Source organism: Rhyacophila brunnea, unplaced genomic scaffold (genome assembly GCF_057557595.1).
Source record: "Rhyacophila brunnea isolate RB1 unplaced genomic scaffold, BYU_Rbru_1.0 scaffold_2, whole genome shotgun sequence".
NCBI classification, from domain to species: domain Eukaryota; kingdom Metazoa; phylum Arthropoda; class Insecta; order Trichoptera; family Rhyacophilidae; genus Rhyacophila; species Rhyacophila brunnea.
This window is the reverse complement of record NW_028232859.1, coordinates 34,201,687-34,224,573: the sequence shown is the minus strand read 5'-3', so window position 1 is coordinate 34,224,573 and position 22,887 is coordinate 34,201,687. Positions and strand designations below refer to the sequence as shown.

Below are 22,887 nucleotides of genomic sequence, written 5' to 3'. Positions count from 1 at the left end.
AAAGATCTGAAAAATAGCTTTAAAAGAATTTTACTATTTTCATGATAATAAATATAGATTCCTTGTACTTATATAGTAATGTATATATTCTTGTATCAATGATGATAAAATATTGTTATAAATTTTGTGACATGTCACAAAAATGACACATCGTTACATACGTAACCAATGACAATAATTTTTGACTAGGTGATTATTATTGTCAGGCATTTAAAAAGTATACAATTCTTGATTTATGCCGAGATCATAATCGGACTTCAATTCCATGTGAAAAGATATATTATTGTGTTAACTAAGAAATATATATTTTTTCTTATTTTTAGTTTTTATATAAAATAAGGTTAGTTTTTCGAAAACATGTTTTCATTTATTACAGTTTTAGTTACAGTTTAGCTAACCAATGATATAAAAAAATATTGTTTGTACTTACTTAGAAGAAGAAAATACAAAACTTAATTAAATATAAATCTTGGTCTAAAAATAGCATGACGTTTTCGTACGAAATCAGTCAATATTGAAATGTTTAATAAAAACTTCTTACCTCGTATTCTTATTTGTCCGGTACAAATCTTGCAATCGATTTTTAACTAACTTCCCGACTAGCTAGACATTTAAAACTTTTAGAATATATCAGAACACAATGCCAATGCACTTTTAAATATTGAGTATACCTAATTGAATTCATTTAATTCTGTTTTGTATGAAAAGTTAATTCGACACCATTATTGGTTGCTAGGGCTCTGAGGATCTAGCAACTAAATTATTCATATATACGTGCGTTACTATGGAAATCAATATGACATGTCAAGTACAAATTTTTTTGATCGTTTAAGCTAGTGAAGTCAAGTTTATATGGTTCAACAGAATTTAAAAACGTTGTATATAAAAAGTTCTTTGTAATTATTTTAATAGAAATTATTATATACCAACATATTAATATTTTCGTATTATGAAATAATATTAATGAAATTTTATCGAGTCATTCGATTAAACTAATACTAATAAAAATATGTGCACGTCCATGAGTTGTTCATAATCCTTGCTTGCCTTAGACAGGTGACAGGTGCCGTTAACGTCCTCTACCGCTGACGAACGGTCAAATGATCAAATTAACTTTGAAAACACACCGCACTGCATTCAACGGATAGATTACGGAGAATACCTACTAACATTGAACAAAACAACAACATTATGTTTTCAACTTTAACATAACTGGTTATGTACTAGATATCTTTTTTCACTTTGATTTTAAAATATACGTATACCTATCTACACGTACAATAAATTTATTCACTTATAAATTTTATATGTATATTTACAATATATTTCAGCAGTTCCATATACATTTATTATATAATATATTTTTGTTGATTACGTAATAACGATGATAAAATAGTACACTTGTTAATATGTATGATGTGAGAGCGGTTACATAATATATTTTATAATTATGATACACAATGATTTAACGTCAATTTTTCAGTATATATAAATAACATAAGTAACGACATTGAAAATAAAACAAAAATCACACGTCAGAAAATAGAAAAGTTTCGAACTAAGATTAAACATTCATTATTGAATCTATGGGTTCAAAAATTATAAATACACAATAATATTATGTTGATTAAAAATTAAGATACCTATATATATTTTAAATATAACCTTTTCGAAAATACGTCGCCATAATAGATAAGTGCTTATATTTGATTATTGCATGGGTCTCAACATAGTATCAAGTTTTGACATATTATCTAATAATTAATTCAGAATAAATCAAATAAAGAAGACTCTGACTATATCCATGTATATTTTTACATTTATACCTGGAAAATGATCATGGAATGACAAAATTATTGATGCATGTTTCAGATCGATTGTATATTTAACAAAAAGGTTAAAAATTTGGAAAGCGGAACGCTCCCGAAGTATAATATTAAAATATAATAAACTATTCATTTTGTTCAACGAATAGTTCACAAGATTTGAGAATCTAACATTATATACATATGATGAACATACATAATTTGAAAACCTACTAAAAAATCTTGTATTAGTTACTTAAATGGTAACAAGTTCAACTTTCGTCGGGTTTTTTCAAAAAAAGATTTTATTTAGTGGGTATATAAGTACATGTTTTTAAATTCTGTATATTCAATAATACATAGAATATTACATTCTCAAACCTTGTGAATTATAGTTTGTTAAATAAAAAAAATAATATAGTAAATTATTAGCAAGTGCAAGTGAGCTAAAAACTAAATAATTACAAGATAAAAAGAACTTTTTATATACAACGTTTTTAAATTTTATGTTGAATTATTATGCTCAATATGATCAAACTTGTACTTGATATGAAGTAAATAAAAAACAAACAAATATACAATACTGAAATGTCATTTAGATATTTCATTTTGATTTTCATAGTAACGCACGTATATATTAATAATTTACTTGCTAGAACCACCCCTTAGCCACCATTGATAGTCTTTTACTTTTTACGGATTTTTCTGAAATAACTTTCCATGCAAAACAGAATTAACTGAAAATGAATTCAATTTTAATTAAAGATGGCTAAAAGTATTAAAAGAATGCATTGGCATCGTGTTCTGATATATTCTAAAAGTTTCAAATGTCTGGTCGGGAAGTTTGTTAAAAATCGATTGCAAGATTTGTACTGGACAAACAACTACCGGACAAACAAACGTTGTAAAATTTGGAGTGATTCGGACGTCGTAGTAATTGAGGTTTTTGATGATATTATATGACTTGATTTAATACACAAAACCGATAGCCAACATTATTAACATAATTTAAACTATTAGTTAAATTGATCGTAATTACCACATTGGCGTGAATCCGGTGGTTACAAGTTCAAATCCCGTCGGCTATCATTTCTTTCAGATTTTTGCTAGTGTGAATATACATGAGATGTTTTCAAATTATGTACCAATGTCCATATTGATCTTATAGAAAATTGATTTCGATCGACTATAAAATAAGTAATTCGGTATCACTAGCACCTTATCTTCGATTGAAAATATAATACATATTTAGGTAAAAAAATAAAATAAATGAAATACTTTCATAATTTCAATATATTTGGTTAAAAACCTATTTTAATAAAAACAACATCTAAGAGATTTCTCAAGAATTCAAAATTATCCTTATATAGAAATAAGCTTTAAAGTTAAAAGAATCTTGTTTTGGATGAAAATGCCTTTACGTAAAAACGTCTTATTTTGCTTACAAATATTTCAATAGGTCTTTTTATTAGTTTTTTACAGAACATCAGAAGAGAAAATGCTCCTCTCGCAAAAGATTCGAGACGTAATCATAATGTTCACACATAAGCAAATACTAGCGCAGATTACCAAAACAACTTATCGCTTGTTATGCTACTGAGAGGATCGTAATACCCGCTCTGGGAGACAGGCCGTATTTTTTGGATAAGACACGTGGTGCATTCATCTGTTTTAATTTGCATCATTACTATTTGGTCTCACCGAATCGCCATAAATGCCAACAATTAGCCTTTCAAATTCAAATCGTCATTTTATATTTTAGTTAAAAACTTTTAATTGGTCACCACTCTTAGGAAAATTTTCGGAATAAAGTAATATAAACCGTATACAAAATAATAAATATAATATAATAGTGAGGTATATTTCCATAAATGTTTTTATAATATTTTATAGAACATTCAAATATAATTAAAACTCATTATTTTGATCTATTAAATGAATATAAAATTATACATTTTATTTTGTGATAATATAATATTATGGATGTTAATATAATTATATCCCACTTTTACATATCTAGCATTAAAACCTTAACCAAAATTTTCATTAAACTAATTTTATATTATATTTAAAAATAATCAGTCCCTTGCAAACTACATCTACTTATAAATGAATAAGGGAGCAGTACTAAACAACTAGTATAGAATTAAAGCAATTTGCTTAACTGTTTACTCTGTAATTCATTTAAATGAATTTACTTGAAGTATCAAAAAGTACTTTAATTCTTTAATAAAGATTTCCCATCAATCACAAAGAAGAAGTTAACGTATTCTTATCACCATACTATTTGGATTCAATTCTTTGCGAATGGAAAATAATCAATTGTAAAAAATATAGATATAATTAGACGCTGATTTAAGTTCTACATGCTATCCTCTTCATCTCTATCTTAATAGTTTGCATTCGGAAAATCATAATATAAAAAATAATAACACTTCACATTGTAGAAAGCGACATTACGTTATTTAACTCTTATATATGCATAGTGTTCTTAATTAATTTTTTTTTCGACAACAACGAACAACAGCAAACCTGCGTTTACATAAATACTAACTTGCAATTTTCTCGTTAACGTTTAAAATTGAAATTGATTTAAACTAAATATGCATCTACATAATTTTATATTTTCATTTTATTTTTGTTTAAAATTGCCTTATGTTTGTGTTCAACTTTGTATTTGTCCCGACCATGTCCGATCCTAATAGGATCATATGGGCCTCCACAGAGTAGATGTTTATATTGACAGATTTTGTTTTTTACGAGAAATGGATGTCAGCCACTTGCTCAACCTATTAGGTCCATACCCTGACTCACACACAAATTGAAAAACCATATGTTTACTTGCCAGACCCAGGATTCGAACCTGAGACCTACGGCGTGATAGTCCAACGCTTATGCCGCGCGGCCACCGTGGGTGTCATGAATTAGTAAATTGGACATAAAGTCGAAATTAATTAGTTGGACATAAAGTGGAAACCCTATGCTTGATGCATATTGGGTATAGTACCATATATTAACTTAAGCAAGATGGCGACGGTTTGATTTACAAGAACCTACTGACTTCAGTATAAACACTAAAAAATACAAAATTTCAAACTACCAAAAAATACACAATCCTCTTTCGTGATAATAATAATCTATTGATTTAGATTATTTTGAAATTGTAATCATACTGATTCAGTAAATGGGAAAAACTTCTAGTTTCTATAAAAAGTTTATATTTAGAAACACATAAACATGTGTTTAAAGGTGGGAATATAAAGATGATTTATGATTTTCAGTATTGCAAATAATATACTTAGGTAACTGTTATTATTAAGCAAACATTATTAAAGAGTATAGAAAGTAAAAATTGTAATATCCATATTATATAATTATTTTATAATATTAAATACATAGTGCATATAGAAAATTTGTTTATTATGTAATATTTTTCGATGCAATTACTAAGGCAATAAATATCACTATTCCTTTAATTCTATAGCGTACCAAAGAAATGTTCCACAGAATGCTATACAATGCATCACAACGGGAATAAGAAAACCCACCTATGACAACCGAGTTTTCCCAGGACGCTAGGAAAGTGGCGTCCACCCCCTACGATGATATATTCCCAAGCGAGCTTACAAGTTGCCCCGTTTCATTGCACTACGGGATATCCCCTTGCGGTACTGGGAAATTTGTGCAAGATGAACGATCACATTTTACATAACAGTGCATAAATTTAATGAACCATACTACATAGTTTTTTTGGCAATTAAAGGCTATACTTGTCATATTTATTTTATATCAGATGTGCCGGTAGAATAATACATTTTTTTCAATGCAAATATTTATCATTTATTTTTAGAATTCTGTGGTAATCAGGTGAAAATTCTTATGATACTTTCTACAAAAAATATATATTTGTAATACATCAAAAGCATTATTATGTAGTTGAAAAAAAAGTACTAAATATTCCTTGAACCTCCAACTATTCACTATTGCTTTCAAGGTGGTGTGTTTTACCGATTAAGCTATTAAAACTATGAAACCGAAGTGTTATTTTAAAATTTGTTAATGAAAACTAACATGAACAATTTTGCAAGAACCAGGGATATGCGATTAGGAGAACATAAAATGATTTTAAAATTCTTTCAAATAATATTATAAAAGAAAACAATATTAACTTAAGACGATTTACGATGTTTTAAATGGAAAATAAGCATTGATAAAAATAGTAAATTTAAACAAATTTTCATTTTATTTATGCCAGTAACGTGGCATTACACTCACCAATTGCACCGATTAACAAAATTCAAGAAGTTCTTCTTAGCATTACTTTTAGTTAATATAGACGTAATTAAATTAGATATAGGTGCCTAAATTGGCAAAGTGCATTGGCGAGGTTTGGTGGAAGCGGATTCATGTCTTGCCAGGCCATTATATATTATAGTTGGTATGTTTCTTAAGTTTTTACGAATTATGTATATTAAAGAGCACGCCAAATTTAATAATTTCCATTACTTAAGAATACACATAACACTGTGGACCTAGACAATCTGTATCTATTGGTATTTATAAGCACGGTACAGACATTTTAACCTTATCACTGCCAGCTAATTTTTACTAGGTGGACACTTTGTAGGGCAGCTATTTTTGGAATAAAAAAAATCCCTTAAAAAAATATAAAATAGGAACATAATGATAAATATATGTGAAAATTTTTAGAATCTATGACGTTTAAAAGAATGCACGAGTTAACTTGTCCATGGCCTGACGCGACATGCATGCTTTGACGAGTATCAAAAATTTTAGTTAAATTATATTATGGATTCTATAAAATACGGAAATAATCTAAGTTATTGATAATTAGTTGGTTAGGTGTTGTAAAAATCATAATTAAGAAGTCATCTTTCATATTTTGTATTATTCCGTTCAACATATTCTGAAATGGTTGTTCCGATCGAGCTTCGATACCAATGGGACATATTTCACAACTCGGTTGGACCCGGATACCGATTTATTTTACTGTTACTCATATTTCAGTACTTCACACCTAAAAAAGATGAATGACAGGCCATATACCTCAATGAAAAATAAAATCGTTCCCTCAAATGTGTAAAAATACTATGATTTTATTTATCAGATTGGTCAAGTGTTAAAATATTATTGTATGATGAGAATTTTGGAATTTTTAAAATATTCTTTTATCAGTTAGTTGGATAACCAACTAATATAATAATAAACTAATAAATTAACTTTTAAGAATTCGTTATCCAATTTCAATAAAACACAATAATATTATATATTGTACTTTTTTCATCGGGTCTACAATCCTATGTGAATCTTAGCCGCATCATGAAGCCGTTTTTAACACATGTTTTTTTTACGAGAAATGGATATTAGCCATCTGCATAATAATTTATTAGTCTCATGCTCTATCAAACACAGTGACAAACAACGAGTGAATATGCAATATATACAACTTCGTCAGCGTAGACGTTACCATTCGTTAACTTAATTACTATGTATTGTGTTGCACTATATACACTCAATAAGACACAACTTATCTACCAAGAATCTGTAGTTCAGTTGAAATAAATGAAGTGTATAATTATAGTAACATACAGTGATTGAAAGCAATCGTGGAATTTTGATATATTATCGTCAGTCCCTATTAAAAAAGTCGGATCTGCAAAATGCTATTTTTCAGTACGAGCAATCAAAGATGTTTCATCAAATATCCTTTGTGACCTATTTCTTGCCATAATGAATAAAAATACGGGTTATAGAAACTTTTCTAAACTTTTATAAAAACATCCGTCTGTCCGGTGAACATAGCAGCAACTGTCAGATCCGACGCATCTTGCTCACCCACGCCCAGCCAATAATGTCGGTTGGTAAGAACCGACATCGTTATTCGGACACTCTCGGTAGATCCGTCATTTTTAACTTGAGTATCTCAAAATTTTTCAAACAAACAAAAAAAACTGTGATTGTGGTATAAATGTTTAAAGTGTTTAAATAACTTTTACGTAATAATCCGAAAATGACAAAATTTCAGATCCGACTTTTTTAATAGGGACCGACGTTATTATCTGCACTTATTTTTTACGATGTCTACGCAAAAAAATCTTTCTGAACTGAATATACAATAGGCACTCAATAATATTCCAGAAATCAAGTTCCAAGCCTGTTTCCAAAAATGCAAATTTCATAAAAGTCAGTGCATAGATTCACAGGCGAAAGTAGCCAGTAGAGTACAGTTATAAATGCATATTTTTGGGAATTAAATTATCACACTACGTAGCAACATAGCATTATCGCGTACTCGACATTGCTTTGACATTGACATTGATTAGTATTAAACCGTTATAGAAATATTCGTATATAATAGTAGAAATACTCGTATATAAAAGTAGAATTCGAAATAATAGAAACTCGACTTATTTAAAAAATCATACAAATATAAATTATTAATAAGAGAATTATGATGTTATTGTAAATTATTTCGTAAAGGGTTTTAAAACGAGCGAGTATGATAGTATTGTCATTGTAAAATTAAATTTAATATTTGAAAGGCCAAATATCTGATAGGTATTGTGAAAGTTTTACAGAATCTGATTAAATTCTTGAAATATCCTCTTGCTTTGTTGTTATCTTGTAGTATTCAGCTATGGCTTATACATAATTTTTGTTATGACTTCATATTAAAGATATTCTAATGTATGCCAGCGCACGAGCAGAAAATTATTCTTTGGTGTTAACGTTATGCTCGAATTGTTCAAACACCTTTATAATCACGAAATATACATTGACGCAGGAATGAAATGTTAATTAAATTAAAACAAAATAGTTCTACTATACAATTTTTAGTTTAATGAATATTTTAGATACGTACTCAAAATTGGTACAATATTTTTTTACTATTTAAGTATGTATAATAATTATTATTAATTTGTCTTTCCTATTCAAACTTTGATAATTATTATTTATTTTCAATGAATAATTATTTTGAGTTGCATGTTTTCAATTTCCTCAATAAACGAAATATGTAATTATCATCATCATCAGCCATGGTTGATTTTATGCTAGATTAAGGCCTCCCATAGTTTCTTCAACTTTTAGTTTTAGGATGTCCTTATCGTTGTTTTTTTTTCAAAGCCTATATTTATCTTCTATTAATAAATACACTACTGTTTGACTATATTACTTTCATTGGGTCTAATTGCCTATGCCGTGTTAAAAAGAAAATAATGTAAGCATGTCTATGTTTTTTTTATAATAATTATAGTAATAATAATAAAACATATCGATAATTTACCTTGAGGTTTGTAATTCTTTCCTATATTTCAAGTATATAGTTATAAATATATTTTTTATTATTATAATGAATGTTATATATTTATAGATAATGAAAAAACCTTGACGCATTTTGTTTTCCTGAATAAAAAAATATTTCTTTCCCTATGAAAATGTTTATATTGTAATATTATTACAAGATAGTAGATTTCGTCTTACATTACGAGTGACTACAACATACATTAGTTCTGTATGCCATTTGTTGCGAGAGATATCTGGTTCGCATGGCAGCAAATGGTAATAAAATTCAGAGCATTCAATGCGTTGCGGGGTATTTTATTTTGTCTTTTGTTTTCATTTATTCAAATTTAAGTGAGGAAAGATAGCGGAGGTAGCGTTTCCGTTAGCGTTGTTTACAAACGGTACGAAGCCTCAGGTGTTTGAACCACAATAAAATTTAGATAGTAAATACTGGGGGGAGAGTACACCAAGTGGAAACTGGCTGGCTTTGATAGTGCACAAACCGCATAATTTATTACCTAAGTATTATATAGTATTTGAATACCACTGTAAATATTTAAATTATTCAAATTATTGTCCATATAATAATAATAAAATAATATTCGACAAATTAGTTAACTAAGTATTAAATTTATACAGTTATTTCGGCATGATATTAATAATTACTCACTGACAGTAACTATTAATTTAAGTTACATGTAAAATTGTCGTGAAAAATAATATTCTTGAATATATGAATTTATGTAAAAACATTGTCGACAAATTTTAAAACTTTTCACACTGTTTATTTTATTATTATTTTCGACTTTTTCTTTCAATACTTCTAAAATAATATTTATATTGATACTTATTTTTGCACTACAAGAAACAATGATGCCCAATGACAGTAGTATAGTGAAAAATTAGTATAGTAGTAAAGGTAAAACATCCATAAAAACACTTATATATTATTATTACGTATATTATAAATATATATTATGACCTCACCGGGAATCGAAACCAGATCACTGGATAACAATTCAGTGCTCGACGCATTTTACTATGTGTACCTACCTACTATACTTTGAAATACTTATGACGACGAAAAGTATATGTATAAACCAGGGATGGGCATACATGAAGTCAACGAGAGCCACATTCTGGTTTTTATTAATATATATATATAAAGAGCCACACCATAGTCACGTTCTCTTGTAGTATTTAATACATAAATTCAAATTTAATGACATTTCGAAACAAATTCTAATTGATATAAATATAATATTAAAGTATAGAAAATACATATATAAGGAAACACAAAATAAGCGCGCACCCACCCTATAGATTGAAAGCGTAGCAGACACGCATACAGCAATACGTGCGTCTTTGATAGTTGCATTCATATTATATGCGCATCTTGTCACTTACAACATACAAAGGAAAACTCGCAAAAATACAAATAGGTATAATGGGGAAAGAAATACCTATACTTTTATCAAGAGATATTGGCAGGCGCACTTCACCTAAAGAAGAGCCTCATTTATCCACGTCTGGTATATGGCGCAAAAATACAATATTTGAATTTATTATTTGTATAATAAATATTAATTTTAATATGAATTACAATGCAAATAAGAATTAACTAAGTAATTAATGTATTTTCTATATATTATTCAAAGTGTACTTACACTTCAGTTTTTATAATGAATGATTATTTTTTGTGAATGCAAGACTGTGCAATACAGATAATAATTGTATGTGTAATTTCACCTTTGTTTCAGTTTCAACATACCAAGGAGAGATACTGAAACTTGCCAAAATAACGCGGTCTGAAATGGGAGCCTATCTGTGCATTGCCAGCAATGGAGTACCACCTTCGGTCAGCAAGCGAATTAGAGTAAATGTGCATTGTAAGTAATTTAGATACATTTACTATTTAAATAATACTCAATTAAAAGGTAGTTTTGGATATGATTTCCAAGAAAACATATCTATATACAGTATAATATATTGATGTATACATTAATTCTATAAAATCATAGTCTATCTATACATAAATTTTTTAATATTATATTCCCTGCTTATATTATTATATTATGAACATGTTTATTTTTACACAATTTGATTATCAGAAGATATCAAAAAAAAATTGAGAGATAAATAAATTAATTCATTAAAATATGAATTAATAGTAGGTATGAGTATATGTCATCATCATCATCACTTTTATGACACTACAACTCTTGGCTTCCTTCAAAAACTTCCTCATCTTGGACGATCCAGCGCCGATACTTTGCAGATTCTTTGACCGAGAATTTTTAAATCTCCTGTAGCGCAGTCCAACTATCTCAATTTTGGTCGTCCCGACCTTCTTTTGACCTCAAGATTTGCGGATATAACCCGCTTTGCTGGTATATCCTCCGGCATTCTATGCATGTGGCTGATTCAGCACTCCTGTCTCTATATTTTTAAATATCACGTAATTTTTGCCCCCCCTAAAGTGTGCACAGCTCCTCAATATACCTTGATTTACAAATGTGGCTTTCTTAAATAACCCCAAAGACTCTTCTCAAAACTTTTCTTTAGAATATATCCATATTTCTCTCATCTTGTTTGATGAGTGCCCAGCATTCTGATCCATACGCTAATCGCAAGAGAGTTTTATAAAAAGTTGTTTTGGTTTTCCTTGAGAGTGCCTTGTTCTTCAGAAGTCTTTGGTGACCAAAATCGAACTTTTGACGAGGGTGATCAGGCAATTTATTTTGTAAAAGAAATTTTTATGAATATCAATGATAAGCCATTTTTATTATCATTTGTTGCACTGTGTAGAACTAGCATGTATTTTGTTTTACTTTCATTTTATACGAAGTCCAATGTTTGCAACAACTGACGTTACGGAAATAAATGCCCGTTTGAAGGCTTTTGGGAACCGGGAAATGACTCGATATCATCGTTAAATGTCAATTTGACTTAAATTGCAAGAATAGAAAAAGAATATTGACATATATATATTATAATATAATAAAGAATCTACATTTATAAAATAATAAGTAGTGATGCGAAATGAATACTGAAAATATCATGTTTTTCTGTAAATCACGTAAGTATTTTGTTTTTTATGTTTTTCCAACATTTCACTAATTTCAAACACATAGCTTAAAATGTGTAATAACAAATTCAACGTACCTACACAACTTCAAACAGCTAAAATGTTTACAAAACAGGTATTTCAGAATCAACAATCTCCTATATATTATTATCCTACAGCTGTGCCCGTTTTTGCGAGCGATTGTGTGACTTATTCGTCATGTCCAATAGGTTTAAATGAAAAATTCAGTAGAGAAACGTTCTTTATTCAAGTATAAAAGTATGGAATTTGATAAATTTTGTTGTGTTTTAGGGTTTTTTAGGGTTATTTTGACTGTTTTACAATAGATTTTCGATCGGCACGTGACTTTTTTTACAACACATATTAATTAGGGAATTTATTTTTTCGATGTGTTTGCAACACTGAAAATATTATATTTCAAAATGGCGGCTACTCCGTCAATCGTAATGACAATATGATAAATAATGCCTTTGTATTAGAAACAAGAGATGTTTATTTAGGTTTTGGTGACTTTTAGAAACGGATACTACTCTCAATCAAGTGATTTGGCGAATTGTTTATGTTTTAGTGAATTTTTAATCCGGATATTATTCTCAATCAAGCGATTTGGTGCGATCTTAATTAACATAATATTACCCTTTCAGTAGAGGTTAAATAAAACTACCTAATACATGTGTACCTATATTATATTAAAACACTATACTTATCCTAATAATACATTCAATCGTTTGAAGTTGTTATTATAATATTAGATTCATATTACCGGCGAAGTATACCATGTCACATCAATCTGACAGCTGCTGTATGTTTATGATGTGTCACCGTCACCATTCTAATTTAAGTTGTGAAGCAAATACCTATTGTGTATCTACTGTTGATGAAGTTATACGCCAGGTAAGTGCATATGCTCCTGGTTTAAAACATCATTCTGGTTTTCTGGTCATTATGACATTATTTTAATGCAACACTTGACGTATATTATTTACGGTCACATTCATAACTGATATTATATTTTTAGACCGTGAAAAACAATATATGTATTTGTCAGGTCCACGACATTATAAGCCGACATGTTAGCCACTCGGTCATTGTGGGTTTCAAAAACCTGAATCAATCCAAACCTTCATCAAACTGTTCAAGCAAAGTAATTCCATTCCTTTCGTTCACAAATTATGTTATCAAATTTGTGATAATATTTACCTAGGTACCTATTCAATTCATTATTATTATCACCATCATCCTCGATCAATCTACTGTTAGATGAAGTTCTCTCCAACCTAATTCTATTTATCTGGTAATTACGGTGAGTACGTAGATATGTATATATTAATGTATAACGATGGTATTTGAATTTAAATTGTAATGGATTTAATATATAACATATTTTGTGATAGGTACGTTGTCTTGACTTTCAAATTATTAAGTTATTTAAAATAATAATATTATGCACTATTCTGCTCACGTTTTTCAATTATGGTTGATAGTACCGATCAGTGTTACATTTTTCAAACTGTTTGAAATTGGACCCACTGAAGTAAATTTATTTATTATAAGTATTGAGGTCAATTATTCTCTTTCCCCAATTATGAAATGTGGTGATAAAACTAACTATTTTCACTCTCCAGGTTAGGTTTGGTTTGGTCTAAAAAGAAAGTTGTAAAATCTCATGTCCACCTCTGCGGCACATTTACTACAGATTTTTTTATGTTTACGATAAATGGATGTTAGCCACTCGGTTAACTTATTATGTCCATACTGGTACAGTTCGGTTATGAGGAATACAGCGAAAAACACATTTTGAAAATAGCTGAGATACTGGATTATTTGTTAGGTTAACCTAACCAAACCTAACATATCGGCTATTTTCAAAATGTGTTTTCCGCTGAATACCTCATAACAGAACTGTACCGCAGAATCTTATTAATTGCATTTTTCGACATTTATCCGACTGTCATTTATTTTATCAGCTTCACAATAATTCACAATAACAAACATAGACTAAAATATTTTTATTCGAACTTTTATATTCAAAGACAACGTAAACATAATTATTTTTAGGGAGGTAAATTATTAAAAATGACATTTACTATAGGTAATTATTACACAACGTATATAATATTATTTCATTTTATATTGTAAATATTTTATTACATAATATAAGTAAAATGCATGCGTGCGTATAAGCAAATAAAATAGTGAATTATGATAATTTCATACCCTAATCACACTATGAGTCGTCTACGTCGTATTATCCATTATTTCCATTCGCGTGGTTATATAGAAGAATTAATATGTATCACTATGCTTATTCGCATTCCACTACTGGATGAAGGTTTTATCAATAATCCTATTGGTCATATGAACTGCTATATCTATTAAAATTGGTGATATTAAAATTTACCTACCCATTTATATCGTCATTATTATCATGAACCAGGATCAATCCACTGCTCGATGAAGGCCTCTCAAAACTAATTCCATTCCTGTTTCATATATATACATTGCTGCATTTATCAAATATTTCAATATAATATATTCATTTCATCGTTATCATCATTAGACCAGGTCAATCCACTGCTGGATGAAGGCTTCTCTAAGCCAATTCTACTCTTTTTGGTCCTATGAATAATCGCTATATAATATACATAATCTACCTATTTATAATGCCATTATCATAATCAGTTTATATCAATACACTGCTGGACGAATTCTTTTCCAACCTAATAATTACTTCCTCTCAGATCTATATGTTTCTTCTTTTATCAACATTTGTTTCGATATGAACGTCCCGCAGCGTGAAACATATTATCGCTAAAATTTTAATTCAAATTTTAATTTTTTTAAATATTATTCTATGGCTGCAAGCATTTTTTTAGACAATGAAACAAAACAACTTAATAGTTTAAATTTATTTTTTATATGGCTAACCTTCTTCTATTACATTATATTCAATCGCAATCAAATTGTCAGGTATTATGCTAGGTCTAGCAGCCTGGGATGGTATCAGATGACATCCTGAAGGCCAAAATCCATAATAGACTATACATATGACGCTAAATTTATATCGACAGTAACGACTTGCAAATTGTAAAAGTAACAAATCAGCGACATGCCAAACAGCGCCGTCTCTGCATACTTCACAATTTTATTAAAATCCAATATCATTTCATTAGGACGCCAAGCTGTCTGCAAGACCTAGCGAGACAGACTGGCGAGAGCCAGCTGGCTCAGCTAGTATTCTATAAATCTGCTTAATTTTTCAGCATTCTATTCTGTTTTTATTTTTTAGATTTATGTGACATTTGATTCCAAAGTAATCATTTTAAATTTAAATGATTTTTTATTTGATTACTATTATACTATTTTCAGTGTATTATTAGTATTTGTACAATTTCTTATAAAATTTTTCATCCTACATTCTTCTGATAGTAAATTACTGAATTAATCAATGAAAACTGACAATTATAGCAAGCCTGTTTATATGATGCTAACATAATGTGGATTTTTATTATTCTCTCAATAATATCTATTTTAAAGTTTCTATACAATTTATAAATAACATTAAGTCGATAACTAGTAGGAAATCATTTAATATTTTTGTTGACGTAAGGGAAAAATATTGTTATTGACACGTATTTTACTATGTGAAAAACAACTATTGTTTTTATCAGTTTTTCTATCTTTATTAATTACATTACCCAAATCAAAGTAAATTATTCATGTAAAATACATTCTTATAATAAATAACAACGCGCAATTTTAATTTTATATAAGATGAAACAATTTTCACTGCTCTTTTATTTATTCTTAGCCTTTGAAATTGTTTAATACCTTAAAGTCAGTCAAATTAAATGAAAAATATTAAACATTTACATTTTACTTACGATTTTCAATATTAATGCGGAGTCGCTTTGAAATTTCGCTTCCACTCTAGGCGCTTTGTATTAAATTTGCTAACCGCTTATGTATTTAATGAATGTACATTTAATTTGTTACGCTATGTGTTTATCTAATGCATAGCAAATAACTGCTAGGAGTACCTACACACGTTTATATTACACGTACCCTCCATATGCGGATGCTAGTTTATAATTCATAAATGTAATATTCGTTCAAGTGAAAACATCTCCTTTGCTCTATGTAATATTTTGACAGAAGTAGTTTGAAATAGTCGTTATATTACCTATATTATTTTCACAGTGACTTGTTTATTAAGTTAAGTTAAACAAATTAATATAAGTATCATGTTCATGAAAAAACGTTTCGAGATATAATTTTTCACTGTTTAAAAAAACACTCTTGTCATAATAATAATTCATAAATCCTATAAGTATCCATAAGGATACACCAAAAAACTGTTTTCTATACCAAAATAAAATGTTACATTAATACCAATATAATATTATGAGTATGTAATAATATATTAAACGTATGTAGGATATTTTCTGAAATTATGTTTCTTTTTATGTAACCATTCCAAATTTAAAACGCTTTATTCTGATATCCACTCATTTTATACAAAATTTAAAAAAAAATAACGTCGCAAATACTCTTACATACTATCCACTCATTTATTATGATTTAAAAAAAAACAAAACGAACACCTATTCCATTTTCTGTCACTTGCATGCAAACCACGTTATGACAATTTATTATTTAATGTCAGATAAGTGTCATTTTTAAAATGCAATTTTATTTTTTGACTGCTATTAATTCACAAATCTATCGGAACAACATAATTATTATGTAGTCTGAGAATTTTTAAAATGTAATTTCTATGTCTATTTCTGTTTGATATAAGCCAGTATAGATATAAGAATTTGCATCTAACAAAACTGCATCGGAGGTGGGCATGTTAAATGTTATTAACTTATTCACAAATTAATTGTCTTAACTCCAACTCAAACACTTTTATGTAATATAAATAAACTTGAAATTTACAAAAAAATACCAACTTTATGCCTCAATAGAAAATGGAAAATCTTACGCCTCATCGCATTTGCCACCATATGGAATTATTTCGGAAAGCTAGTATAATGTAACTTAATAAATAAAAAATCAAGTCCTCTTAGTATATTTAAAATTGGTTTATGGTTTATAACATGTGTTTATAATAGTAATGAATTAGAAATTTGTTGAATAAAACATCGAATGTGTAATGGAGATATTTCTTGTCTGTTTTAGTTCATCCTGTTATCCAAGTACCAAATCAGTTAGTTGGAGCTCCTCTAGGGACTGACGTCACACTTGAGTGCTATGTTGAATCGTCACCAAAATCAATCAACTACTGGGTTAAAGATAGCTCTGGTAAAATCTTTATGCTTAATTTATGAACATAATTTATAAGTAAGATATTACTCATAGTTAGTAATTTAATATTTCTTACACATACTGACTTATTGTTTCAATATTATTTTATAGACTTAAAAAACAATAAATATGTATGATTTTTTTTATCTGCGCATGTATATGGCATAATATTATGTAGAAATTGCATACAATTTATATTTTTTATTTTATTATAAATGGATACATCATAATATTCTAATTAGTTTATGTATTGTACTATTTCATTTAAATATTTGAATAAAAAAGTACGATACTTACTCAAAATTAAAATTCCAACATGAACCTTCAATCGATATTAATAATTGTCTAGACCAGTATCTTAGTTTATCATAATTTCAATGATATCTACTTAAAGATATGCTTTATTTGAATTTATTGATGTGAGGCAAATTTTAATTGACTATTTTTCTGTTATTTACTAAATATATTGCACGTGGATTGTTAATTTTCCAAATAATGAATTGTTAATTTTCGATATTAATTGATACTTAGAAAGTATTCTCATTAATATTGCTTTCAATAAATATAAATTGTAAGTCTCAAAAAACATTTCAAACAAACTAACATAACGCTATAATATAACTAAGTTACAACTAATTACATAGATTGATTTGGAGAAGATTATATAAGTTTGTTGGAGCTTTGCGGTCGAAGGTTGTTGAAATGTACCAGAAACTTTCAAATACAGAGTTTAATGTACGACAACAAAACTTAGAAAACTACTAGGTATGTAGTGTTATAACATTGTAATGTGAATATTATATTTATTAAATACACATTATTATTTGCGGAGAGTAGAAAAAATGTATTTTAGTCAATGTATACGCTATAAGCGTTCATAATTGACTGAAAAAATATACAGAACAAATTTGAAAAATACACAAACAGGCACATAAGTTATTTTTAATATACATACATATTATAATTATAATATTTAATTTTTAGATATCACGAAACTTATTAATTATTATCGATGAGTGTTCCTGATTGATAATTTTAGAAATGTTAAACGAAATGAGATTTATTGGATAGACAATTCAACGAGTCTTTTATAATAGGTCACTATTTGCATATACGAGTATGACGACTACTTAACACAAAATCGTTTTATCAAAAGTGCGTAACAAACGCTCGTCTTCATTTGCAATTCAGCAGAAAGAGGGCCTCTGGCGCAAAGTCATTCAAACAATGTGAATAAGATAACGTTCCCTCACACACAAAGTTGATTTATTGAAGATATAATTATGTTCTCAACTTTCAGACCTTTGCTAGCAATTCTATTCAATCCAGAATTTCAAAGTTAAACTTTTGCCTTTTGGGTACATGGGTAGAGACCACTTTAAAGTGAAATATTCGGTTCGTTAAAATTAGCTACAGGTAAAGCGCGAATAATCGACGCGATAAAGTGTAGAGTTTAGCTTTTTAATATGAACTTTTCCTTTTGTAATTTGTAAGAATTGAACATCGAATAATTTTATTTGCAAGAGGCGGAGTAAAAATAAAATAAAATAATTAAATAAACATACTATATTATACAACTTTACACATTTGGTAGTTATTTATCCTTGTTTTTTTATAGCGTAGATATCTTCACAGATATACTTTTTAATAATCATTCACGTGGTTATTTAATTTAGTTAAAAATATTTTATAACTATTTATTAATCTCTGACCATTTTTTTATGTATTTTATTATTGATAAAAAATTAATTATAATCATGACAAATCTTAGTCAAAGACAAAACTTATTGGTTATTTATTTATACAACATGAAAATCTATTAAAAATATGAATATTTTTACTCCAAGTAAATGAAAATACGTATTTGTATGTTATGTTATTTATTTTTAGTTATTTTTTTCATATTGTTGGTTTTGTAAACAGTAAAATTAATAATATAAAAAAGATTTTATAAAATATTTCATATAAAACCTGTGATACGAATAATGTAGAAGATAATCTAGGATATCGATTAAAGTAACTATTGGTTAGGCATTCCAACATTTGAATAAACAGATGAGATTCCATTAGTCGGGCAAATATTGTTCTTCTAGTCACTGGTGAGTCAATCACGCCCGCGAATAAAACCGCTGTTACAAGCTGAACATAATAAATTTTCAGCTCTTTACAGTGATTATTACCCTTGTGAGTTTGAACGAGAATTATATTTCACTATGAAACTTCCACCGACGAGTTTAATCTACTCTCTGCATAATACTTATTTATCGTGGGTGCGAGTTAAAATAACTCGACTGCAAAGGGGTATTTAAAATTTTAACTTACTTGTATATTACGTAGATATGATTTAATAATATTTATTTTGTCAATTAATATGATATTAATATTATATGAAAGACAGTAAAAAAGGTAGACAAAATAAAAAAAAAACAGTATAATTTTATAAATCTTGTAATTTTTTATGACAAATTAGGTATGTAAACTGTCAAAAAATCAAAAATCGACAACTAGAGATAAAATGTTTCATATTTTTTTTATATTCCACAATGATTTTGGATATTGTTCTGATATTTTTTGAGTTTTTATTTATTATAATTATGTATATATCTTAGAACCATTCATTATTTTTCCTTTTTGTATAGCATATAGGTGACTTCATCTAGTAATGTAGTAGTATCTAACTCACACTAAACCAAAAATAGATTGAAGATAAAAAAATCGGTATATTTTTAGAAAATCTATATTTGTATCTATGGGATTTTTATATGACAAATTAATATGTGACCGATCAAAAAGTCAAAAAATTATAAAAATATAAAAAAAAAGTTTCATATATTTTTATTTTCCACAATTATATTGTCTTTTTGTAAAGCATATAGTGAGTGATCTGCTAATTTAATGTTAAAATATCAAATTTAATTAATGTAATTCACACTCAAATAAAATACATCGATTTTTAATAGTAAAAGTTTTGTAGCGGGGGTGCGGTTTCTACCCGTTACTAAAGTATTTAATACATTAAACAAATGTATCAACAGTTATTTAACTACCTCAAATTCAATATTATAATACTGAAAAATGTGTCAATCATAAAGTTATAATATTTTTAAATGTTTTAACAGGTGAGCTGATTATACCTTCAGAAAAGTACGAGATGGAAATCCATCAGAAATCTATGTTTGAGGCCCGCATGAGTATGTCTGTGAAGAAAATTGGTAACGACGACGTAGGAAGCTACACTTGTGTAGCCAAAAACTCTCTAGGAGACGTAGAGAGCAAAATAAGATTATATGGTATGTAAAATCTGATTTTATTGATATTGTGATTCTTTATGTGTTTTATATTCTTTCATAAGGTAAAGCGAATTATACTGAAATCTATATTTTCATTCTTCGACAATAAATGGGTTAATGATATAGTTCAATTCAATTTGAATTTTTATATTATTTAAACTAAAATACTAATGTACTATTTCCAATAAAAATTAAAGAATGTTTTTCATTTAAAACTAAGGTTAAATTATTTCAAGTAAGATAAACGTGAATTTGAAAATTTCTATAGTTTTAAAAAGTAATATTTTTATAATATGTATAAAATATTTAGATTGATTTCCTTCGAGATACGTAAAATCTCATGTTAAAAATGTGAATGTAAAAATAATTGATATTATAACTGGACTAAGTACATGCCAAACAAATATTATATCAAAATTGTTGCAATAGTCTTTATTTGAATTATAATGTTATTAGTTTAATAGTGTTTCTCTGTTCTATTAGAAATACCGGGACCAAATCGAAATTCTGCAAGTAATCGAGCAAATGAGGGGTCAAATGGAAGGCGATCGGACGATGACGATTATCCTGAGGAGAATTCAGAAGATGACGACGATGAAAGAGGAAATAAAAGCACTGACGAAGATTCCAACAAAGTTGCTGAAAAACCAAATAAGTGGACATCTTCTGGTTCTAGTAATTCAGTTCTAGGACCAGGTGTAAGAGACAATCTCTCAAAAATAAGTTCTGAAAGTGGTCAAGTCCAATTATCATCATCTGGGATAAGTAATATCCTGTACTTGAAAGGGGTATCAGTACTAAGGATATTTATTGTAATCGGTATTCTCATATCATATGTATAATACATGATATATTGTGTTATATTTTAAACTGGTTTCTAAGAAAATAACTGTATTGCCAGACTATATAGATTATATTATAATCTATATTCTTGATGTTGCCAAGTTAAATAATAAATTTCCGTATTTGTAAATATATTTTTAATATAATATGTAAAAGCATTGTATAAAGATTAATGTAACTTTTTTAAAACTTGAATGATGTAATTTAATATAAATAAATTATATAAAGGTAAACATAATTTACGAATGCGGAGTTTCTAGTAATCTCATGTTACACCATACTTACTACAGTGTTATATAAAACCAATTGTAATATTAATCATTACATACATTGATTACAGAAAAAAATATAATTAAGATAGTCAGTAAAATATTATAATATTTTAACTGAAAAATTCAATTTCATTACTAACTTTAAAATAAGGAGGTACCTACTTATATCACTTATGTATTTATCATAATTTTAAAAAGAAGTTGGAAGTATTTTTTTTTTTAATAAATTAAATTAATTGTGAAGATCAACAACAAAACTTCATTATTTCAGTAAATGAAATAATATTTGAGTAGGTATTCAAATACAAACCACAATCTCGATATCATTATGTACTGTTATTATAATATCTTCAATAACCATATCGACCTAAAATGTGTGAATCATATTTTTTTTATTATCTGTAGAAATAATTACTGTAAAATGAATTTAGATTATAGTTTTAAATAGTGTAAAGTGATATATAATTCAAAATGACATAAAATTATGGCTTATATGTGATAAAAATAATTTTAATGTACGAATTTTTGTGTGTATTCTACATAATATTATAATATATAAATATAAACATACGAAACTATTGAGAGAGTTCATAAAAAGTATTACATATTCTGCTTAATTATACCGATATTAAAAAATAGGCTATATCATACAATGATATTAGAAAATAAATACACTTTGGACAATATTCAATACCTATTCGAATGGTAGAATTTATTTAAATTGAGACACTTGTTGCATTTACAACGATGATACTTACTGTTGAATAATAGATCATTTACTTTTATAAAACATCAAGTTATTTTACAATATAGTAACATTTAAAATGTTTTCATGTAATACGCTTGAAAGTATTTGCGACTACTTACATTATTTTAATAATTGATATAAAAAAAAATATTACCTAACATTTAAAAAATACTGTAAATACAACCTACTTCATTATAATTTTGTTCTAAATTTAGTGTAATACTGT

At 27.6% G+C, this 22,887-nt stretch overlaps 1 protein-coding gene across 1 annotated transcript in view; it reads left to right on the top strand.

The window, feature by feature from the left end:
* LOC147072225 (lachesin-like) overlaps nt 1–21,777 on the top strand; it is a 158,763-nt gene extending 136,986 nt beyond the window's left edge. Inside the window, exons 6-9 of the mRNA XM_085946530.1 lie at nt 10,871–10,999; nt 17,383–17,505; nt 20,628–20,798; nt 21,282–21,777. Of these exons, the coding sequence (XP_085802656.1) occupies nt 10,871–10,999; nt 17,383–17,505; nt 20,628–20,798; nt 21,282–21,640 (782 nt within the window). The 3' untranslated portion in view covers nt 21,641–21,777. The remainder of the gene's footprint in view (nt 1–10,870; nt 11,000–17,382; nt 17,506–20,627; nt 20,799–21,281) is intronic.
* The last annotated feature ends 1,110 nt before the right edge of the window (nt 21,778–22,887 follow it).